The 24,501-nt window shown below is 43.7% G+C and overlaps 1 protein-coding gene across 1 annotated transcript in view; it reads left to right on the top strand.

Moving 5' to 3' along the window:
* The first annotated feature begins 10,983 nt into the window (after window positions 1-10,983).
* The window catches only part of Slc71a2 (solute carrier family 71 member 2), a 53,698-nt gene continuing 40,180 nt past the window's right edge, over window positions 10,984-24,501 (top strand). Inside the window, exon 1 of the mRNA XM_090329939.1 lies at window positions 10,984-11,341. Within this exon, the coding sequence (XP_090186065.1) occupies window positions 11,234-11,341 (108 nt within the window). The 5' untranslated portion in view covers window positions 10,984-11,233. The remainder of the gene's footprint in view (window positions 11,342-24,501) is intronic.

The following is a 24,501-nucleotide window of genomic DNA, read 5'->3' as shown; positions in this document are numbered from 1 at the left end:
GATCTGCTGTATATAGCCTCAATTAATTTGTGGGTTGATTTTGTTTGGTTGGTTGGTTGGTTGGCTTTTGTAATTTTGCCAGCCCTGGGGCTTGAAATCAGGGCCTGGGCACTGTCCCTGAGCTTCTTTTTGCTCAAGGCTAGCACTCTACCATTTGAGCCACGGCGCCACTTCTGGCCTTTTTGTTTATGTAATACTGAGAAATGCAACCCAGGGCTTCATGCATGCTAGGCAAGATCTCTACCAATGAGCTACATTCCCAGCCCTAGCCTCTATTATTATTATTTTTTTTACCAGTCCTGGGCTTGAGCTTAGGGCTTGAGCACTGGCCTTGGGCTTTCCTCAAGGCTAGAGCTCTACCACTTGAGCCTCAGCACCACTTCCGGCTTTTTTCTATGTATGTGGTACCGAGGAATCGAACCCGGGTCTTCATGCATGCTAGGCAAGCACTCTACCACTCGGCCAAACTCCCGGCCCCCTAGCCTCTATTATTTTAAGGAATGTTTCTTCTATTCCTAGCTTCTCCAAAGCTTTTTTTTTTCTTTTTTTGCCAGTCCTGGGCTTGAGCTCAGGGCCTGAACACTGCCCTTGGACTTTCACAAGGCTAGAGCTCTACCACTTGAGCCTCAGCACCACTTCCAGCATTTTTCTATTTTCAAGGAATTGAACCCGGGTCTTTGTGCATGTTAGGCAAGCACTCTACCACTAAGCTAAACTCTCAGCCCTCTCCAAAGCTTTTTAACATGAATGGAGATTGTATTTTCTCAAAGGCTTTTTTTTTTCATCTTTTGAGATGATCATATGGTTCTTGTCTTTGGCTCTGTTGATGTGGCCAGTTACATATATTGATTTGTATAAGTTAAAACAGTCCTAGGCCAGGAGTTTGGCCTAGTGATAGAGTGCTTGCCTAGAATGCATGAAGACCTAGGTTTGATTCCTCTTTACCTGCTATACATAGAAAAAGCTGGAAATGGTGCTGTGGCTCAAGTGGTAGAGCTCTAGCCTTGAGAAAGCCCAAGGACAGTGCTAAGGCCCTGAGTTCAAGGCCCAAGTCTGTAAAAAAAAAAAAAAGAACCAAGCCACCTTGCAACTGTGAGATGAAGCCTACTCATAATGTACAATTTTTAAAATTTGTTTCTGGATTCTATTAGCTTGTATTTTATCGAAGAGCTTTGCATCTGTGTTCATCAGAGAAATTGATTTATAGTTGTCATTTTTGTTGTTGTTGTTAGATCCTTGCCTAGCTTGGGGATGATGTGATATTGGCTTAAAAGAATGAGTTTGGGATTAATCTTTATGTTTCCATTTCATGGAAAAGCTTGAGGAGCATTGATGTTAGTTCATCTTTAAAAGTCTTATAGAATTCAATTGTCACCATCAGGGTGTGTGCTTTTCCTTGTTGGAAGACTTCTGATGACTTCTTATTGTTACTGTTATGTTTAACAGGCTTATATCTTCTTGGTTTAGCTGAGACTTTTTTGTTAGTCATGGGACTTGAACTCAGGGCCTGGGCATTGTCCCTGAACTCTTCAGCTCAAAGTTACTGCACTGCTCCTTTAGCCACAGCACCACTATCTTTCTTCCTTTCTTTCTTTCTTTCTTTCTTTCTTTCTTTCTTTCTTTCTTTCTTTCTTTCTTTCTCTCTCTCTCTCTCTCTCTCTCTCTCTCTCTCTCTCTCTCTCTCTCTCTTTCTTTCTTTCTTTCTTTCTTTCTTTCTTTCTTTCTTTCTTTCTTGTCCTGGGGCTTGAACTTGGCCTGGGCACTGTTCCTGAACTTCGTTTGCTCAAGGCTAGCACTCTACCCTTCCCTCACTTTCCCCATCTGTCACAGCTTCGAGTTTTGTCTTCCTAGGCTGGCATTCAAGTACAGTTCTCCATTTTTAGCCTCCGGAGTAGCTAGTATTACAGATGTGAGCCACCAGTATCTGGCATGACTTCATGTTTTGGAAGAGAGCTTGGCATTAAAATTCCCATTTATAACATGACCTTGGACTTTCCCCACGATAAACACTCTGAAAAATGAGAGTACTCAAGAATATGTGCAGATGTACTGATTATGGAAAACAAAGGCAAATAGGTAACAAAAATGACTAACTGTAGAAAGAAAAGAGACAGAATTTGGAAATAACCTCACTTACACAAGAGAGAAAGCCGAGAAGGCCATGATTTATATTGGCATGTATCCATGTGATAAATAAGTGCAATTAGATTATCTGTTTGTTCAGATTGTACTCAGGCTCATGAACTTCCTGCTAGGTCCAGGTTTGTCCTTCCTTATGAAATCTAGTCTTGCTAAGAACCCTGAAGAATCAGCTTAATAAGAATCTCTACTCTCAGGGCTGGGAGTTTGGCCTAGTGGTAGAATGCTTGCCTAGTATGCACGAAGACCCAGGTTCGATTCCTTGATTCCACATATATAGAAACAAAGCTGGAAGTGGTGCTGAGGCTCAAGTGGTAGAGCTCTAGCCTTGAGAAAGTCCAGGACAATGTTCAGGACCTGAGCTCAAGCCCAGGACTGGCAAAAAAAAAAAAAGGTAAAAGGGAGATGGACACTGGTGATTCATACTCAGGAGTCTGAGAACTGAAGATTGTAGTTCAACCCAGGCAGGCAAATCCTAGAGACTCTTACCTCCAATTGACACCAGCTAAAACTAGAAGTGAAAATGTGGCTCATGTGATGGAGCAGCAGACTTGAGCTGTTAGTCAGGAGATGATTAAACAAGGACATAACATGTTTTTTTCCAACCTATCATGCAAAAGGGCTCACATTCTGAAGTTATCTACATAAGGCAAAGAAATGGATTTCCCTGGGATGGGAATGTGGTTTAGCAGTAGAATGCTTGCACGGCATGCATGAAGGTCAGGGTTTGAAGTCAGCTCGGGTAGAAAAGTCCATGAGGCTCTTATTTCCAATAAACTACTCAGAAAAGGCCAGAAGTGGCACTGTAGCTAAGTAGTAGAGCATTAACCTTGAGCACAGAGAAGCTCTAGGATAACTCAGACCCTGAGTTCAAGCCCAAGGTCCAGAAAAAAAAAATCCTTAGGGACAGTGCCCAGTCACTGAATTTAAGCCTCACAATCACCACTGCCAACAACAAAAAAGAGGATAGAAAGGTTTATCGCTTATCCAGGGAGGAAATTCTGGTGCCCCAAGACTGCTCTAATGTCCTGCTAGGAAGAAAGGAGATCAAATGTCTGCAGGGGACAGAATTGGGGTTGCTATCTCTGATGAGATAACCTAATCTGTCAGAGGGACCCCAAAATCAAGTTGAAACTTTCAAGAGTGAAGGGACTCCCACTGTAGCATCTTCAGGTTGAGGAGATCCCCAAATCATGAAATCAGGATGTACAGTCATGAACAGACTTGACCAGAGAATAGAGGACGGGAATGGACTAAAGGAACTCAGCGCTGACACTAAGACTCCTGGCACAAAGCAGAAGTAACTTCTACAGAGCAGAGATGATGTTATATATGGAATTCACAAGAAGATTTGGAACAGGGCTGGGAATGTGGTTTAGTGGTAGAGTGCCTGCCTAGCATGCATGAAGCCCTGGGTTCCATTCCTCAATACCACATAAATAGAAAAAGCCAAAAGTAGCTCTATGGCTCAAGTGGTAGAGGGCTAGCCTTTAGCAAAAGAAACCCAAGGACAGTGCCCAGAACCTGAGTTCAAGCCCCAGGACTAGCACAAGAAAAAAGAATTTGAAAGAAAAAAATGAAGAGATAAATTTCCTGTTTATTAGAACTAGGGGCTTGAAATGCAGGCAAGTTACCAAGTGCTGGTGGCTCACACCTGTAATCCTAGCTACTCAAGAGGCTGAGATGTGAAGTTCATGGTCGAAAGCCAGCACAGGCAGGAAAGTCTGTGGGACTTTTATCTCTAATTAACCACTAGAAGACCAGAAGTGCCATTGTGGCTCAACTGGTAGAGCACAAGCCTTGAAGTGAAGAGCTTAGGGACAGCACCCAGGCCCAGAGTTCAATCCCCACTACGGACAAAAAGAAAAGAAGAAAGAAAGAAAGAAAGAAAGAAAGAAAGAAAGAAAGAAAGAAAGAAAGAAAGAAAGAAAGGGAGAAAAGAGAAAAAGAAAAGAAATGCAGACAAGACATGAGAAAGGGTATCCATGTTTGTGAAGTAATGCACCTTCTATCTGGTGAATATAATGTAACCCTTCTATTAATTAAAATAAAAATATATGAAAAAAAAAGAAATGCAGACAAGCTCTTCACCTTGCTGACTGTAGGCAAGGGACCCCTTTGCCTGAGTGTTGTTAGTTTCATCAAAGAGTTGCTCTGACCAGTAACTCCCAAATTATAGAGGGAACAGATCATTTCACTGAAAGGTCTGCAGAAGTCTCACTTCCTTCTCCCCTAAGGGGATGGATTTCAGAGACTCAAAGAGAAGAAGCCTTTGCGTCTCACCAGGGAACTGCCTGACCAGAGAATTCAGCTGCCTCCAAGACCAAGTACAGCACTACTAAAATTCCTGATGAAAAAGGAAAGAAAGAATTCCTCCAAGTCTCCCCATACCAAAATGTGGTGTTTGGGAGCCATGAGATGGTAAAAGAATTTACTGAGATTCTGAGCTGGAGAAGTGACTCAAGTGGCAGTGCATCAGCTCTAAGTTTAAGACCAGGAGGAGGAAGAGGAGGAAGAGGAAGTAGAGGAGAAAGTAGCAGTAGCAGCAGTAGCAGCAGCAGCTATAAGCACCAGTGACTTTCACTGTAATCTTGGCAACTCAGGAGGCTGAGATTTGAGGATCACAATTAGAAGCCAGCTGAGGCTGAAAAATCCAGCCCTTTTTTTACTTTTGCTCATTTTCAGGTCAGGTTTTGCTTTTGCCAAGGGCTTAGACAATCTTTTCCCACTTCTACCTCCCAGGTTGCTGGCTTATACTTGGCAGGTTCTTTGAGACAGACTCTAGTAACTCCCCAAGCCCATCCACACCAGGGCTACACTGAAACCTTGATCCTCCTATCTCTCCCAAGGATATTATATATGTAAGTTGCTACATCCAGCTGTGACAGTTTTGAGTTGTGATCAGTAACTCAAGGTTTATAGCCTCAGATTCTCATGACACTACTTACTGTCTGCGTGGTATCAGGGAACAAGGCTTAAAACGCAACCAATACCCACAAATTTATTACAACTACTAAATGACTGACATGCACTTGTCTCTTTTTGGTTTTTTTGGTTTGTTTTGTTTTTTGCCAGTCCTGGGCTTGAGCTCAGGGCCTGAGCACTATCCTTGGACTTTCTCAAGGCTAGAGCTCTACCACTTGAGCCTCAGCACCATTTCCGGCTTTTTTCTATGTATGTGGTACTGAGGAATTGAACCTGGGTCTTCATGTATGCTAGGCAAGCACTCTACCACTAAGCCAAACTCCCAGTCCCACTTGTGTCTTTTCATTAAAGAATTTATTAACATTGATTTTTACTTCATATTTCAAATGATATATTTAACAAACAAGTATTCAAGAAGGGAATCTCTACACTTGTCTCTTATTAAAGTATGGCCACCAAGTGGAGCTGTGGCTCAAATGGTAGAGCACTAGCCTTGAGCTGAAGAGCTCAGGGACAGTGCCCAGGCCCAGAGTTCAAGCCCCACAACTGACCTAAAAAAATACAAAATATAAGGTATGGCTATCCCATGAGTTGACAATGAGTACACAATTGCAAATGATACATATTTATCCTCGAGATAGTTGAAGGCTAGAGGATCACTTGTATTTATATCAGTTCAACTATTTGTTCACAAATAATCTAAGGATCATTTAAGTGTTTAGAAAAAAACTAATTTTTTTGTGCCAGTCCTGGGGCTTGAACTCAGGGTATGGGCACTGTTCTTGGGCTTTTTCAGGACTAGAGCTCTACCACTTGAGCCAGAGCACCATTTCTGGCTTTTCTTTTTTTTGGAGGGGAGGGGTCATGGGGCTTGAACTCTGGGCCTGGGTGCTCTTCCTGAGCTCTTCATCTCAAGGCTACCACCCTGCCTCTGGGCCTGGGCCTTGTCCCTGAGCTCTTCAGCTCTAGGCTACTGCCCTACCCCTTGAGCCACAGCATCACTTCCTGTTTTCTAAAGGTTAATTGGAGATAAGAGCCCCAGCTGGCTTGGAACCATGATCCTCAGATCTCAGCCTCCTGAGTAGCTAGGATTATAGGCGTGAGCTACTATGCCTCACCACTTCTGGCTTTTTCTATGTATGTGATGCTGATGAATTGAAGCTGGGTCTTTCTGCATATTAGGCAATCACTCTAGCACTAGGCCAAACTCCCAGCCCTAAGTATTTATTTTTCATAAATTAATTTGGTCCAGATACTTTACATCACTGCAAAAATCAACTGATGTGTTGATTTTCTTTTCTGAGGAAGAAAGAGAAGGTGATAACAAATTCTACAGTTTAATTGCCCTATGACACATTAACTAAGGTGCATCTAATCTCACAATTGCTTTTTTTGATTTAGCAATCTTGGGCTGAAAGTGTAGCTCAGTGATAAAGACCTTGCTTAACATGTACTTAACTCTGAACCTAATGGTAGGAAAATGGAGAGGAAAGGAAGAAAACAGGCTGAACTTGATCTTCCACAGGCGAGGGCTATTTATTGAGATAGAGCAGGGAGGGACACAGGCTTGGAGACCATTTGAAAAGAATTGGGACAGGAATTGGGTTTTTATTAGGTCTGTAATAATCTCAGATTTTTTTCTGTTTGGAACCTATTGTTAACGTGTTAAATGTTGCGCTTGTTTTTACTCTCTATCTCTGTCTCTCTCTTCTTCCCCCTCCCCACCTTCCTCCCTCCAAGATACTGTGAAAAAACTCCAGCTCCTTAGGCAAACCTTCTATCACTGATACTTTGTATTACTGGGTAGGAATTACATGTGGGGGGCGGGTGGGTGGGTGCCACTCCTGGGGCTTGAACCCAGGGCCTGAGCACTGTCCCTTAGCTTTTTTTTTTTTTTTTTTTTTTTTTTTTTGCCAGTCCTGGGCTTGAGCTCAGGGCTTGAGCACTGTCCTTGGACTTTCTCAAGGCTAGAGCTCTACCACTTGAGCCTCAGCACCACTTCCGGCTTTTTGCTATGTATGTGGGGTACCGAGGAATCGAACCCAGGTCTTCATGCATGCTAGGCAAGCACTCTACCACTAGGCCAAACTCCCGGTCCTGTCCCTTAGCTTTTTATTGGCTCTCTACCACTTGAGCCAAAGCTCTAGTTCCAGCATTTTTAGGAGTTAATTGAAGCTAATAGTACTGCTTGAAGTCTGGGATGACTTCAAACCTCCCCATTCTCAATCTCAACATCCTGAGTAGCTAGGATTTCAGGCTTAAACCACTAGCACTGGTCTGAGAATTGCATTTTTGACTTTTAGAGAATTACACATAGACAAAGAAATACACACAAGTATATAGAAGATACAAGCAAGGAAGGATAAAGCAAAGGGTAATGTAGAAAGATTTGGTGGAGAATATTCCAGATCTGCCTTGATGTATTAACAGGACTGGGACTATTGCTGGTCAGAAAGAGGAAGGAGGTTTCCAGACAGGGATCCTCACAGAAAAAAAGAAGATCCCTATGGGTAGATGATGTCAAGAGCAAGACTGAGATACAGGGCAGAGGTCATGCTCATGAGCTGGAATCTTACCCTACATGAAAACAGAGATCTTCAAGAATTTATCATGAGATAGATTTATGTTTTAGAGAGATGATTTATGGAGAGAATACAGGCATTCTCTAAGCTAACACTTAAAACACCACCATAGTGAACAATAAGATGGTCACAAAAAGAAATAAAGTGAAATAAAATGAAAGTCAGTCACAAATTCCAGAAGTGATGTGGGTAAAGTGCAGACACACAATGTCTTTGAATAAATAGGTCATGCCTGTTGCTTGAATGTAGGAGTGGGGAAAAGAGGTAGGAGGTGGGCAATGTATAAGTAGGATTTGATCAATGATTATGAGGGTGTGGCAAGAAGGAGGGGTTGACCTACATCAGCTACAATCTATGCTTTGGACATAGATTGTGTCACTCCAGTTGTGAACCTTACAGACATTATTTCCCATACAAATCAGTTTATCTAAAGACTGCAGATATTTCTTGGAACCAGAAGACCATATAGACACAGGAGAAGTAGGCTTATAAGGAAGTTTCTCAGGGGGTGATGTGGCCATTTGCCCCACAGGAGAGGGGTCAAAACAGTGCCTGTCCCATCCATGGACATACTTGTAACCCCAGGGCTAGAGGTGGGAGGTACTCTGTGTGCACAACTAGGTCTGAATGGAGAATGGGAACGTGAAGGCGGGAGGAGTTCAGGTTTGGGTGGAGAGTGTCCTGCTGATGTAGCTGGGAGCTGATTCAAGCTGCTCAGGGAAGTGAAGTGGAGGGGGCTGATGGGGGTCCTAGTATGTGATGCTGAGAAAAGGCCTAGGAGAAAAAAAATCTTAAATTCCCTAGGTTTTTGCATGACTCACATGTGTCTTTTCATGAGAGCCAACACTGGTGGCTTCCATCTAAAATCCTAGCTACCTAGGAGGCTGAGATCTGAGGATCTTGGTTCAAAGCCAGCCTAGAGAGGGAAGTCCATGAAATTCTTATCTCCAATTAACTACCAAAAAACCAGAAGTGGCACTGTGGTTAGCCCTGCGCAAAAAAAGCTAAGGGACAGTGCCCAGGCCCCAAGTTTTAAGCCCCAGTACACACACACACACACACACACACACACACACACACACACACACACACACACTATTCCTTTGTCTGCTTGCATCAACCTAATTGTACCCTGTCTCATAAAATGTTTGCCTATTTGCTCTGATTTTGGATCACCTGATATTTATAACAAATTATTTCTCAGATTGTAAAATATATTTGTCTTTTAGCCTCACTGTTGGATAGAATCCAACAGGAGATTCACGAATCATAGTTTTCCATCAAAAGAAAAAAAAAAGCCAGGTGTGGTGACTTACCCTGTAATCCTACCTAGGAGGTTGGGATCTGAGGTTTGCCATTCAAAGCCAGCCCCGAGGGGCCAGGAGTTTGACCTAGTGGTAGAGTGCTTGCCTAGCATGCACAAAGACCCGGGTTCCATTCCTGGGTATCACATACATAGGAAAAAAAAAGAAAAGCCAGAAGTGGTGCTGAGGCTCAAGTGGTAGAGCTCTAGCCTTGAGAAAGTCCAAGGACAGTGCTCAGGCCCTGAGTTCAAGCCCAGGACTGGCAAAAAAAAAAAAAAAAGCCAGCCCAGGCACTGAAGTCCATGAGACTCGCGCCAGGAGTTTGGCCTAGTGGTAGAGTGCTTGCCTAGCATGCATGAAGACCCAGGTTCGATTCCTTGGTACCATATACATAGCAAAAAAGCCAGAAGTGGTGCTGTGGCTCAAGTGGTAAAGCACTGGAGTTGAGCTGAAGAGCTCAGGGACAGTGCCCAGGCCCAGAGTTCAAGCATCATGACTGATGGGGGGGGGGGGAAAGGCAACCAGGCAGCCTTGGCAGGAGGGGAAGGTGGGGGAAAGAGTCAATTAAAAGTCAATTAAAGTGAATGTTCCCAAACTGGACTGGTAATTTATGGTAAACAGTAAATAATAATAATAATAATAATAATAATAATAAGCGTTGATTAGAACATACCTTACGCTAAAACCCATGAGAAAATATGTTGATGTTTTAAGTTTTCTGTTTTTCTATTTGTAATTATTTGACATATATAGGGGTTACAGTTATATAAATAAGGTAGAGTCTTCTCTACTCCTCTTCCTCCCCACTTTCTCCCCCCACCTCTGCCCCCTTCTCCTCTTCCTGGGGCTTGAATTCAGGGCCTGGGGCGATGTCCCTGAGCTCTTCAGCTCAAGGCTACCAGCCTACTGTTGGGCCTGGGGGTTGTCCCTGAGCTCTTCAGCTCAAGGCTACCAACCCTACCGCTGGGCCTGGGGGTTGTCCCTGAGCTCTTCAACTCAAGGTTACTGCCCTACCCTTGAGCCAAGTCCCATTTTCCTTTTTCTAGAGGTTAGAGGTTAGCCAGCCTGGGCTGGCTTTGAACCTTGATCCTCAGATCGCAGCCTCCTGATTAGCTAGGATTACAGGTGTGAGCCACCATGCCCGGCCTAATATTTTTCTTTTCTTTTCTTTTGCTGGTCCTGGGCTTGACCTCAGGGCCTGTACTCTATCCCTGAGCTTGTCTGTGCTCAAGGCTAGTGCTCCACCACTTGAGCCACAGTGCTACTTCCAGCTTTTTCTGTGTATGTGAGACTAACCCAGGAATCTAACCCAGGGCTTCATGCATGTTGCGCAAGCAGTCTACCACTAAGCCATACTCCCATTCCAGCCTTTATATTTTCTGATGTAAGAAACTTTGGAAATTGTCATGTCCTGATAATGTCATCTAAGAACTCTGGATTCTTAGGCAATAGGTTTGGGTAGGTAAAATGGGTGAGAACTAGCCAAGTCACAGATTTTTCAGAATTTAATTTTTTGTTATATGTGCCTTGGTTCTGTCTTTTTTTTTTCTTCTTCTTCCATTTTAAGAGTGTCCCTTATTCTTGTAAATCTTGCATTCTTGTAAATTCTTCTATGTCTGCTTTCTGGCTTGTAAATTTTGAGTCCGACCTTTCTGCTATTTGTTAAAAACCACATTATTTCCCTATCTCCTCATCCTTGTTACCTGCGCCAATATCCGCGCGACTCCTCTAAAACAAGACTGTGCTCCTAATCTCAATAAAAATGGACTAGGCCTTGGGTCCTCCGCGGATGACGCAGTTCCGGAGGGCCGCGGGCAGTCCGGCGATGGGGGGGGGAGGAAACGGGCGCACCGGGAGGCGGGGCCTGGGGTGGGCGGAGCGTTGCTGGAGGCGTTCGTGGCGTGAGGCCAACCTCTAGGCGGGAGCGGAGGGTGGGCGGGGCCTGCTGCGGGCGCCCGCCAGTGAGGAGCGCGCTCGGGGCGGGGCGTAGCGTCCAGACGGCGGGGCGGGACACTGACGCTGCCGGCGGCTTGGAGAGGTTGTTGTCAGTGCGGTCCTCACTCGCGGTTTCTGAAGCTTCTGAAGCTGCCGGCATCTCCTCGCCATCTCTGTAAGCTCCAACCTCGGCCATCTCCGCGGCTTTTGGCGTCGCCGCTGGCGCCGCCTTCAGATTCGCGCCCCGCCGCGGGCCGGGGAGCCCATGAAGGCGCGGGCCCCGCCGCCGCCCCCGCGGCGTCGCCGACGTCCTGGAGCGCCGCGAACCCGCGCGGGTATGGCTGCAGCATGAACGCCGGGTCGCCACCGGAGGTGGAGTGGAAGGTGGCGTTGCCACCGGAGGCGAGAGCCATGCGGGAGAAGCGCGCCGGAACGCAGGCCGCGGGCGGTAGCTGGGTAAGCGCTTGGCGGGTCCGGCTCCGTCTCCGGGTCCCGAGCCCGGGAGGGTGGGCTGAGGGCGGTGTCCGGGCGGGCCGGGTTCCGGCGTCGGAATGCCGGGTCCTTCCAGGCTGAGCCTAGGGTGTATGGCTAGCACGAAGACGAAACTTTAGGCGATTTGGGCTTGTTGGTTGTTGCTTCAAACGAGCGGGGATAGTGAATGTCAGGGATCTGGGTGTCTCGGAGATCTCCATCTCTGGGCTAACGGATAGAAAATTTCGGGTGCAGTCTCTCCCCGAAATGTCAAAGCATGTACACGCATTGCGCCCCGCACTCGGTGGAGGAGGTAGGCTGCGCACGCCGGGCTTCCGTGTTGTGCAGGCGGTGGAGCGCAGCGGTCGACCCCTGAGCAAGCTCAGAGTGGTGTCTTCTGTGTTACTCCAGTTGAGATGACTTTGACACACAGCACGGGAGAGCTTGTTTTAATTGACCTGGGTATAGCAGAACAGGCCTTCTTGGCTCATTGATTTCTTTTTCTTTTTTTTTTTTTTTTGGGGGGGGGTGCCTTTGCTGGGACTTGGACTGAGGGCGTGTACACTGTCCCTTAGCTTTTTTACTCAAGGTTAGAGCCCTACTACTTACTGCCTGAGCCACAGCTCCACTTCTAGCATTTTGATGGTTGATTGGAGAAGAGTCGTAAAATGTTCTGCCCAGTTGAACCGGGATTCTCAGATCTCAGCCTCCTAAGAAGCTAGGATTACTGGTTACCTTGGTTTCCTATGATGGAAAACGGAACAGAACCTGTCTTTTTTGTTTTTTTCCCTTCCAATCCTAAATTTCAGGAGGAGGGGATTAATTTACGGTCAAAAAATACGATGAATCCGAATTCAGATGCCATAATACAATTTTGTCCAAAGACATAGAAAACGAAATTATAAAAAAAAAATTTGTCATTGGTTTTTGATTTTTAAGTTCACTTAAGCCACAACTCCACGTCTTGCTTTTTGAGTAGTTTACTGGAGATGAGTCTCACAGACTTTCTTGCCCAGGCTGGGTCCCAACTGCAAACCTCCATTTCAGCTTCCTGAGTAGTTACAATTAGAGATGTGGAACCCCAGTGCCTGGCTGCCTTTAGTTTTTATTTATATTATTATTATTGCCAGTCCTGGTGCTTGAACTTAGGGCTTGAGCAATGTCGTTGAGCTTTTTTTTTTTTTTTTTTTTTTTGCCGGTCTTGGGCTTGAGCTCAGGGCCTGAGCACTGTCCTTGGACTTTCTCAAGGCTAGAGCTTCAGCACCACTTCTGGCTTTTTTCTATGTATGTGGTACCGAGGGATCGAACCCAGGTCTTCATGCATGCTAGGCAAGCACTTTAACCACTAGGCCAAACTCCCGGCCCCTCGTTGAGCTTCTTATGCTCAAGGCTAGTACTCTTACCACTTGAACCATAGTGCCACTATGGCTTTTTCTATTTATGTGGTACTGAGGAATTGAACCCAAGGGGCTTTCATGAATGCTAGACAATTACTCTACCACTAAGTTACATTCTCAGCCTTGCCTTTACTTTTTAAATGCTAAGTGGTTGCAAGTGATATGAATCCCATTACCAGGCTTGGGAAGGGGTGAAGTAGGAGGAGCACTAAATAGGGTGGGCCCTGCAGAGCTAGTTTGTATTTCTGTTACTACTAGTGCCACTTGGGCCTAATATTGGCACAGCCTCATCAGTCAATGGGTCATCAGTCAATGAGTAATCTGTAAAATGAGGACTTAACATTTAAGACTTTTTTTTTATTGTTTTTTATTTTAAAGATAAGGTCTTTCTAAAAGGGACTGATTATGTTGTCAGGAAAGGGGAATTCAAGTAGAGGTCATCTTTAGTCCCTAAATATGACTAAACCACCAGTTAAATCCTGTCTTCCTTGAGTTGGTGAACAGTAATTACTAACCAGAGGCCAAGCCAGTAACTTGACTGGTGGTTTCTTTCACATCTTCCTATTCCCACAGCAACAAGATAGTGCCTCTTCATTGACCAGTTACAGATTTCAGGGTTTTGTCCTCTTCTCCCCATTCTGGTGGTTCATTTCTTTAGCATTTTTCATATTAGATTTAGATCATTTGACTTAGATCATTGCTTGCCTCCCATCAGTCAGCTTTCCACCTTGTTGACTGGTGTGGTCTAACGTATAAATGTGATCAGTAATGGTGTCCTTGTTTCCAGTAGCCCCTTATGGCTTACCAAAAAAAATGGAAACATTATAAGCATAATGATTAGGTAAGACTGTGTGGAATGCTAGTTTTCACTTTTATCATCTGTGTTACTTTGGGTCTGTTATATAAACTCTCCTAATGTTATGAGCCTAGACCCAGCTTTTTTTTTGGCCAGTACTGGGGCTTTAATTCAGGATCTGAGTGTTCTCAAGGCAAGTGCTCTATCACTTGAGCCATAGCACCACTTCCACCCTTTTCACTGTATGTGGTTCTGAGGAATCAGGAAAGCACTCTACCACTAGGGCACCTCCCAGACCCTGGACCCAGCTTTTAAAGACAAAAACCACATGTTTGCTATAGAGATCCAAATCCAATGGAAAACAGACCATATAAAAAAGTAGCTCAGGGGGTCAGCTCAACTTTAGTGAAACAGTCAAGGTTGAGCAGATCAGAGACCATTTAGGGAGGTAATAATGAACTCTCCTGAGGCTAAACAGAATGACTTGTGCAATTCAATGAATGGCATCTCTCCCTGTAGGCTTAGACCCAGTCTCCCTACTTCACTAATAAAATAATGTTTACTTCGTAGAATTGTGAGGGTTGCTGTAGCCCTCAATAAGTAATTACATATTGTTCTCAGTATTTTTGTGTTTATGAATTTTGACTAGTCACTGTATATATCCCCTAACTGAGGAAAGTAGCCACTTCTCTTTGCTTATTTAAACAGTCTATATCCCAATCTTAAAATTAATGTTGATAATTTTATGTATTTAAGGCAGGAACGTTTATGTTCTTTGTGCCAGTAGTGGTGCTTGCACTCTCACTTGGCTTTTATTTTTAGCTCAGGACTGTCACTTTACCTCTGGAGCCATATCTCAGCTTCTGGCTTTTTCCTGCTTAATCCGAGTTGAGTCACCTGGCATTTTCTTCCCCCAGGCTGGCTTCCAATCAGTCCTCAGATCTCATCCTCTAGAGAAGCTAGGATTACAGGTGTGAGCCACTGAGTTAGCAGGAAGTTTTGAAGAGTGTTTACTTAAACCTTGTTTCAGTTTATTCCCCATTCTTTCACCTTTAGATCCTGATGATAATTTTAAGTTTGGGCACAGATAATTGCTGCCTAGTCTTTTCTTTTATTTGAGAGTGGGTAAAGCTGGTGCTGATAAGCTTCTAAAAATACTGAAGAGGTTTCTTGGTGTTATAACTAGTTATAGACAGGGATCAGTACAGTAAAAAAGCAGTAATGGTTTTACTCATATGTATTCAAATCATATTCTCAATTGTGCATTTTTTCTGCTAACAGTTTCTATTACCACTTTTGGGTGCTGTGTCCTGTTCTCATCATTTGCTTTTAGTTTGATAATTTATTGTTTGGTTCCTGGGACATTCATGGTTTCATGTTCTTTGTTTAGTACTGCTAATAATCATAGGGAAGACTGCTCATGTATAAGGAATCTGATTATATTTTTTTCTACATCAGCAAAGAAGTGATCTGATTTAATTGGGCTTGAACTCATGGCCTTTTTTCTGCTTGGGAAGCAGGCATTCTACTACTTGAACCACACCCCAACCCATAATCTGAAAAATTAAACGAGAATTAAGTATTTCCTTTGAAGAGAAGTGTGTTGTATATCAAGTAAGCTTTCATTTGATTGTCCTCTTTTGCCCTTATCACTTACTATGCAGACACAACACATTTTGAGATTTTAAAATCAGAATTGTTATTAAAAGTACATTTTCTATTATCCATGACCTTCATAGTCAAGTAAAGCTTATCAGGTACTTAGAAATTGCTTTTGCGAAGAAGCACCAACTCCTCTCCTGAGGCCAAAAACTAACTATAAACAATATAAAAGCTTGGCATCCCTGCTTTCATTTTGTAATTGTCTCTGTGCTAAAAATTTGGGTCAGACTCCTACTGAGCTTATAGGTGAATTACTCTCTCGAGGAGAGTTCATCCAAATTCAAGGCTTGAAGATATAAAGATAAGATAAATGGGATTGTTGTCAGTTTTCTCCTTCTCTTTCCAGTCCTGGGGCTTGAACTGAGGGCCTGGGCTAGCTCAAGGCTAGCACTCTACCATTTTGAACCACAGCTCCACTTCCAGTTTTCTGGTGGTTAATTGGAGATAAGAGTCTCACAGGTTTCCTGCCTGGGTTAGTTTTGAACCCGATCTTCAGGTCCCAGATTCCTGAGTAGCAAGGATTTGCACGTGTGAGCTACAAACACAGCTCATTTAGGGCCTTCTTTGTGGTGGTGAATTCCTTACAGAAGGAAGAATTTTTGTCTGTTTGTCTCTTTCCTTGTCTCCCCACGCTTCCCTTTCTTATTCCTTTTTGCCTTACCCTTTCTGCTTTTCTACCATACCGCAAGAGAATGCAGCAGGAAAGGCCCGGTCAGATAATAGACTTAAAATTGGACCTGTGAGTCCCCAGAACTAAAAGCCAGTAAAATTCTGTTACAAATTCCCCATCTCTAGCATACTGTGATGTTAGCATAAAACAGACTCCCCTTCCCTTGTGCTCTCTCCATTTTTTCTCTACTATCCCCATTCACAATTGTATAGTTCATTTTCAACATAGTGTCTAGTGAGTACCACTGCTACTTTGTTCCTTAGTTTTTGTGCCTTCCTTATCCTCCAAAAGACATATAAACAAGACAAAATAAAAGCAACAAAGAATAAACCTCTTGTTTCCATTGAAATCTTACATTTTGATACAATCCAATTCTCTAAATGCTGTTTTTTTTGTTGTTTTTTGGGGGGGAGTGGGGGAGTGTCATGGGGCTTGAACTCTGGGCCTGGGGCACTATCCCTGAGCTCTTCAGCTCAAGGCTACTGTCCTACTCCTTGAGCCTCAGCCCCACTTCCCATTTTATAGTGGTTAATTGGAGATAAGAGTATCATATTCTTAGTGCCTGGGCTGACTTTGAACCACGATCCTCAGATCTCAGCCTCCTGAATAGGATTACAGGTTGAGTAAGATTACAGGTGTGAGCCACTGCCCCAGGCTTGGAGATTAAGTCTTGAAGAATAATTTTCTGCTTAAGCTGGTTTTGAACTGAGGTCCTCAAGGTCTCCATCTCCTGAGTGACTAGAATTACAGGTGTGAAGATTAGCAAATTGTACTTTCTGACAAATTTTAAATACAGTCGAGGATCTTTCTTGCCCATAAATATGCAAGTGTGCATAAAGTTTATCATATAAACTGATGTATTTGCATATAGCTTGGACATTCTCCTGGAGTCCACAGCTGGTTGAATTTACACATGATTTTTTTTTTTTTTTTGCCAGTCCTGGGGCTTGAATTTAGGGCTTGAGCACTGTCCTTAGGCTTTCTGAAGGCTTGAGCTCTACCTCTTGAGACACAGCACCATTTCCGGCTTTTTCTATGTGTATGTGGTACTGAGAAATCGAATCTGGGTCTTCGTGCATGCTAGACAAGCATTTTACCACTAGGCCAAACTCTCGGCCCATACACAGGATATTTTTTTTTGTCTTAATCCATTCTACTATTTGTTGTTGTTGTTGTTGTTTTTACTTTCTGATTAGAAAGTCTAGTCATGTGCATTTAAAGTTATTGGTCCAGCTGTGATGAAGGCAAAGATCAGGAACATTTCCATTTGAGGGTCTGCAAAAAGTTAGCAAGAAACCTATCTCAGTTGGTGAGCTGGTGGCTTGTCCCTGTGACACCAGCTAACCTGGAGGCTGTACTTGGGATCTGTGTCTATCCTTGTCCCAGGCAAACAATAACAAACCTGAAAAAGCAAAAAGGCTGAGTGTTGGGGTTCATTCAACCTGTATAATTCCTGCCTAGCAAGTGTGAGGCCCTGAATTCAAATCCAGTACCACCAAAAACTAAAGTATTGTTTAAAAAAAAAAGGCTAAGGGCCGGGAGTTTGGCCTAGTGGTTAAAGTGCTTGCCTAGCATGCATGAAGACCCGGGTTCGATTCCTCGGTACCATATACATAGAAAAAAGCTGGAAGTGGTGCTCAGGCTCAAGTGGTAGAGCTCTAGCCTTGAGAAAGTCCAAGTACAGTGCTCAGGCCCTGAGCTCAAGCCCAGGACTGGCAAAAAAAAAAAAAAAGGCTACTTACTTGTTCTTCATTTTCTATATGTCATTTCCTCTGTTCCTTTTCAGTTTAATACTTCCTCTAGTATACTACTTTATTTATTTATCAGTCACGGGGCTTGAACTCAGAGTCTGAGCACTCTCCCTGAGCTCTTCAGCTCAAGGCTACTGTTCTACCATGTTGAACCACAGTGCCACTTTGGTTTTCTGGTGGTTAATTGGCGAGAAGAGTGTCAAGGACTTTCATGCCCCGGCTGGCTTTGAATTACAATCCTCAGATCTCAGCCTCCTGAGTAGCTAGGATTACAGGCATGAGCCACCAGCATACAGCTCACTACTTGAATTTCTTATTGTGTATATATATGCTTACAGTATGTTACAAATTATGTCTTTGTGCCCTTTGTGCTCCAAACATCAGTTTATAATTCTTTATCTTTCAGGAGGAATTAAAGGATAAAGGAAAATTGCAATGATGTATTTTGTATTTTTATATTCATTGTATATGTCATTGGACTATTATGGGTTTTTTTTTTTTTTCTTCTTCAGTCCTGGGGCTTAAGTTCAGGGCCTGGGCACTGTGCCTGAGCTTCTTTTGCTCAAGGTTAGCACTCTACCACTTGAACCACAGCGCCACTTCCGGATTTTCTATGTATGTGGTACTGAGAAATCGAAAGTTGGTCTTTGTGCATGCCGGGCAAGCACCTGACCACTAGGTCAAACTCCCTACCCTAAGTAATGAGTTTTTAAAGTCTGAGTGGTAGAAGCATGCAGAGGGCTCAATGTGGCATTTGACTAAATCTAGACACTATTAAGATTTTTTTTTTTTTTTTTTTTGTGGATCATGGGGCTTGAACTCTGGGCCTGTGCACTGTCTCTGAGCTTTTCAGCTTAAGGCTACTGCCCTACCCCAGAGTCACAGCCCCACTTCCCATCTTCTAGGGATTAATTAGAGATAAGAGCCTGACATTCTTTGGTTCTTTAGTGCTCAGGCTGGGCTGGCTTTGAACTGCAATCTTCAGATTTCAGATCCTCAGATCTCAGCCTCCTGAGTAGCTAGGATTACAGGCATGAACCACTACAGCCAGCTAAGATATGTGTGTGTGTGTGTGGAGAGAGAGAGGCTGTTAAGATTTTTTTTTTTTTTGCCAGTGCACTACCACTTGAGCCACAGCACCACTTACGGCCTTTTCTGTGTATGTAGTACCAAGGAATCAAACCCAGAGCCTTGTTCATACTAGGTAGGCAATCTATCACTCCTGGCCTATTAAGATTTTTATTTTTTATTTTTTGGCCAGCCCTTGGGCTTGAACTCAGGGCCTGGGCCCTGTCTTTGGACACTTTTTGTTCAAGGATAGTGCCCTGCCACTTGAGCCACAAAACTATTTTCCCAGCACTACTTCTGCGTATGTGATACTGAGGAATGGAACCCAGGGCTTCATGCATGCTAGGCGAGCATTCTACAGCTAGGCTACACTCCCAGCCCTATTCCTTCCTTCTTGTAGCTCCTGTCATGAGGGTTGAACTGAGCCTGATCACTGTCATTGAATTTTTTGGTCAAGGCTAGCACAGCTCCACTTCTGGCTGGCTTCTCTCCCCCTCCCCCCTCCCCCTCCCCCTCCCCCCTCCCCCCTCCCCCTCTCCCTCTCTCCAGCCCTAGGTCTGAACTCTGAGCCTAGACACAGTACTTAGACTTTTCTGCTAGTGTTCTACTTGAGCCACAGCTTTGCTTTGGGCTGTGTGTGTGTGTGTGTGTGTGTGTGTGTGTGTGTGTGTGTGTGTGTGTGAGATTTATTAGAGATAAGAGTCTTGGACTTTGCCTCCCAGGCTGGCTTTGAACCACAATCCTCAGATCAAAGCCTCCTGAGTAGCTAGTGTTATAGGTGTGAGCCACTGGCACCTGGCCAGAGTTCTAAATTCTTTTTTTGGGGGGGGAGGGGGGGTTGGTCATGGAGCATGAACTCTGGGCCTGGGTGTTGTCCCTGAGCTCTTCAGCTCAAGGCTACACCCTACCCCTGGAGCCACAGCACCACTTTTCTGGTGGTTAGTTGGGGATGAGTCTCTCAGTCTTTAGTGCCCATGCTGGCTTTGAACCCAGAACCTCAGAGTAGCTAAGATTACAGGTGGGAGCCACTGCACCCATCATTTTTTTCCCCCAGATTAAGTGGTTATACATATTATAGAGAACTGTGGCATAGTTATACTTAGCTTTTACTTTTATAATACAATGCATCATTGTTCTAATCTACAAATTTATAAATGTTGAAATAAACAAAAACCTCTAGTCCTACATGGAACAAAAGGTTTAACTCTTTGCATATTGACGAACCATTTCTTCCAGATCGGATGTCATGTACATTTCTTCCCTTTGCTAGGGAATCATGCTTGTTTTCTCTTTCTCTCTCATTCTCTGTCCCAACATCACCCTTGCATTGTTTAGCTCTAAAAACACCCAGGTTTCAGGGAGACCATGCTCTGATTGTCTCTTTGGTCTTGACTTATCTTTCTCTATGTGGTTTGCCCTAGTTCCATCCATTCCCTGGGAATGCCATTACTTTATCTTGGCTGGTGGCTATGTAAAATTCCATTGTATATAGGTACTACATTTTTTTTTGATCCATTCATCTGTATTGAGGCATCTGGGTTATTTCCATGTCTTGGCTATTGTGAAGAGTGCAGTGATGAACATGGATGTGCTGGTGTCCTTATCATATCCTGGGTCATGTGCCTCAGAGTAGATGCTTAGGAGTGGCATGATTGGGTTGTAGGGAAAGTCTATGTTTATTTATTTAGTTGGTTGTGGGGCTTGAACTCAAGGCCTGGGCACTGTCCCTGAGCTCTTCAGCTTAAGGCTCCTGCCCTACCCCTTGAGCCACAACACCATTTCCTGTTTTCTGGTGTTTAATTGGAGATAAGAGTCTCACAGACATTAGTGCCCAGGCTGGCTTTGAACTGTGATCCTCAGATCTCAACCTTCTGAGTAGCTAGGATTACAGGAGTAAGCCACCTCACCTGGCTTATGTTTTGTTTTTTCTTAGGATTCCCCTGAATGCTTTCCAGAGTGGTTATACCAGTTCACATTCCCACCAGCATTGCAGTAGGGTTCCTCTTGCTCCACAGCCAAGCCACCATTCAGAGCTCTGATTTTTTTGTTGTTGTTGTGGGGCTTGAACTCTAGGTCTGGGTGCTGTCCCTGAGCTCTTGAGTTCAAGGCTAGCACTACCACTTAAGCCACAGCGCCACTTGAAGAGTTGTGAATTCTTGAAGCAGATCCTCTGCAGATCTTCCGGCTTCTCTATATTGTCTTCTCATATTGTCTCTGCTCTTCAGCCTAAGAACCCCATCATGGTAGTAAGTTAGGTCATGATGAAAGTCCTAATGTCTCCTCACTCTAAGGGATCACTCTGTCCTTTGTTTTGGCATCTTGTCTCTGAATCTCCTCCCTGCCTCAGTGTCTTGCTCTTTCTTTTTGTCTACTATAAGAAGATAATCTGTTGCAGTTGATCTGTTTCTACTTGAAGGAGAAATGCCTTTGTTTCTTAAGTGACCTCTTTGGGACTAAATAATCTTTCCAAGCAAACAAGTTTTTGACTTTGATTTGCTTGCTTGTATCTATATTTTCTGTTGTCCTTAATTTAACCTTGATAAAGATGTTGTGGTCTTTTCTCAAGTAGGTGATTTAATGTTTTTTTTCTATATTTTCCAATTACTTTAATACAGTTAATATAATATCAATATATTCTCTAGGTATAATAGTAATTTAAAATTACTACTTGCCCTTCTCTGGTTTATAAAGTTAACTTCCTCTTACACAATCAGTATTTTATTTTTTCCAATCCTTGGGCTTTAACTCAGAGTCTGGGCACAGTCCCTGAGCTTCTTTTGTTCAATGCTAGCACTCTACCACTTGAGCCACAGCACCACTTCTGGCCTTTTCTGTGTATGTAGTACCGAGGAGTTGAACCTAGGGCTTCATGTATGCTATACAAGCACTCTACCACTAAGCCACCTTTGCAGCCTCATAATCAGTATTTTTGTCTGACTGTTACTGCTTTGTTCCATACTCAGCAATTTAGTTTTTCCTTCCATATAAGCCCTGAGCAATTCTCTCAGTATTTTTTAGGGGAAAATGATCTTGTAACATTTGTTAAAATGAAGGGAAACAGAAGGGACATTTCCCGAAAAGGTACTTACATACTGTGGAAATAGTCTCCCATCTTCTCTCTGGTGTGCTTCTCAGTCCCCTTTTTGCCCTCCCCTCCTCTGAAACTACCCTTTCTTTTTTTTTTTTTTTTTGCCAGTCCTGGGCTTGAGCTCAGGGCCTGAGCACTGTCCTTGGACTTTCTCAAGGCTAGAGCTCTACCACTTGAGCTTCAGCACCACTTCTGGCTATGTATGTGGTACTGAGGAATCGAACCCGGGTCTTCATGCATGCTAGGCAAGCACTTTAACCACTAGGCCAAACTCCCGGCCCTGAAACTACCCTTTTATCAGCAATATTTTCATCCTATCTATCCATCTATCTATTTTTTGCCAGTCCTGAGGCTTTAGCTCAAGGCCTGGGCATTGTCCCTGAGCTATTGCTCAAGGTTACCACTTGAGCCACAGCACCACTTCTGGCTTTTTCTGTTTATGTGGTCTGAAAAATCAAACCCGAGGATTCAAGCATATTAGGCAAGCACTCTGCCATAAGGCCAAACTCCTGGCCTGTTCAGGTGTATTTTGTCACACTAATGAAAAGCTGGCTAATTTCAGTCTGATATTTTGGTTTAGGGATGTTCAGCTTATACTTGTTTTTGATCATTTGCAGTGCTAGTTTTTGTATTTTATCATTTAAGAGTATGTATGTAGCTATTTGTAAATATTCCTTGTATTGCTCTCCCCTCCCCTCTCTCACACCCCACCTCATTCTGGGGCTTGAACTCAGGACCTAGGCAGTATCTGTTTTTTTGTTTTGGTTGTGGCATTTGAACTCTGGGCCTGGCCTCTGTCCATGAGAATGGCCTATAGACACATGAAGAAAAGTTCAACATCTCTGGCCATAAAATAAATGCAAATCAAAACAACTTTGAGAGTCCACCTTACTCCAGTTAGAATGGCCATTATCAAGAAATCTAATAACAAGGCAGTTGGGATTATTGCTAAGAGGAATCACTACTACATTGTTGTTAAACCACTGTGGAAAGCAATATGGCAAAAGAGCACCCATATGACCCAGCAATTCCACTCCTTGGCATTACCAGGAACAAGGACATACTAAATCCATTAGCACAGCATTGTTCATTGCAGCATTATTTACCATAGTGAATATATGGAACCAACCCAGATTCCCTTCAGTGGATAAATGGATCTGGAAGATGTGGTACTTACACAACAGAATTCTATGCTGCCAGAAAGAATGACATCGTCCCATTCATAAGGAAATGGAAAGACTTGGAAAAAATATTAAGTGAAGTAAGCCAGACCCAAAGGAACATATGCTCAATGGTTTCCCTCATTTGTAACAATTAGTACACATCTAGGACTCTCCTAGCAGAGGATTACAATAGCTCAAAGCCTTAGGTACAAATGGTCATATAGGATGAGACTAAATGAAAGGGACTCTAGGATATGGAAACAAGAGCTTTATCTTGTGTGATTGTTTTTTTTTTTTTTTGGCCAGTCCTGGGCTTGAGCTCAGGGCCTGAGCACTGTCCTTGGATTTTCTCAAGTCTAGAACTCTACCACTTGAGCCTCAGCACCACTTCTGGCTTTTTTCTATGTATGTGGTACCGAGGAATCGAACCCTGGTCTTCATGCACGCTAGGCAAGCACTGTACCGCTAAGCCAAACTCCCAGCCCGTGATTGTTGTTTTTAATGTACTATGTTATTTCTCTTCTCCTATATTGCCCTTTGGTATCTGACTTTGTTACTGGTAAATTGTATATCCATTTATTTGTATGAAATAGGAAAGGCAAGGGGGGAAACAAGATGATTGGGAGGGGATGGAGGGAGGGAAATGGGGACAAAAACATGAGAAGGGGTATCAGTGTGTGAGAAGTAATGCACCTATACCTGATGAATGTACCTGTGATCCCTCTATACATTATCCCGACAATTAAAAAAAAAAAACACTTTTTTTTTTTTTTGGTAGGTGCTGTCCCTGAGCTCTTCAGCTCAAGGATACTGCCCTACCCTTGAGGCAAGCCCTACTTCCTGTTTTCTAGAGATTAATTGGAGATAAGTCTCAAGTCCTTAGAAGTTAATTGGAGATAAGAGTCTCAAGTCCTTAGCTGGGCACAAGGTGGCTCATGCCTTTAATCCTAGCTACTCAGGAGGTGAGATCTAAGGATCAAGATTCAAAGCCAGCCCAGGCACAAAAAAGAACCTGAGACTTTTTTTTTTTTTTTTTGCCAGTCCTGGGCTTGAGCTCAGGGCCGGAGCACTGTCCTTGGACTTTCTCAAGGCTAGAGCTCTACCACTTGAGCCTCAGCACCACTTCCGGCTTTTTTTCGATGTATGTGGTACCAAGGAATCGAACCCGGGTCCTCATGCATGCTAGGCAAGCACCTTAACCACTAGGCCAAACTCCCGGCCAGAACAATGAGACTTTTATCTCCAGTTAACCTCTAGAAAGCTGGGAATTGAGGCTTGGCTCCAGGTTATGGTGGTAGCCTTGAGCTGAAGAGCTCAGGGATAATGCCAAGGCCAAGATCAAGCCCCATGACCCACCAAAAAAAAAAAAAAAAAAAAAAAAAAGAGTCTCAGGTCCTTTTGTGTCCGGGCTGGCTTTGAACAATGATCCTCAGATCTCAGCCTCCTGAGTAGTTAGAATTACGGGCATCAGCCACTGCGCCGGCAAAACCGTTGATTTTTAAAAGCTTTTGATTTTTAAGGTGTCTTAAAGGAACATTTTGCATCTGGAA

The sequence above is a fragment of the Megascapheus bottae genome, chromosome 3 (assembly GCF_031878675.1).
Source record: "Megascapheus bottae isolate mThoBot1 chromosome 3, mThoBot2.hap1, whole genome shotgun sequence".
In the NCBI taxonomy this organism is placed as follows: domain Eukaryota; kingdom Metazoa; phylum Chordata; class Mammalia; order Rodentia; family Geomyidae; genus Megascapheus; species Megascapheus bottae.
Note: the sequence above shows the minus strand (reverse complement) of the source record. Positions and strands in the feature narration are given on the sequence as shown.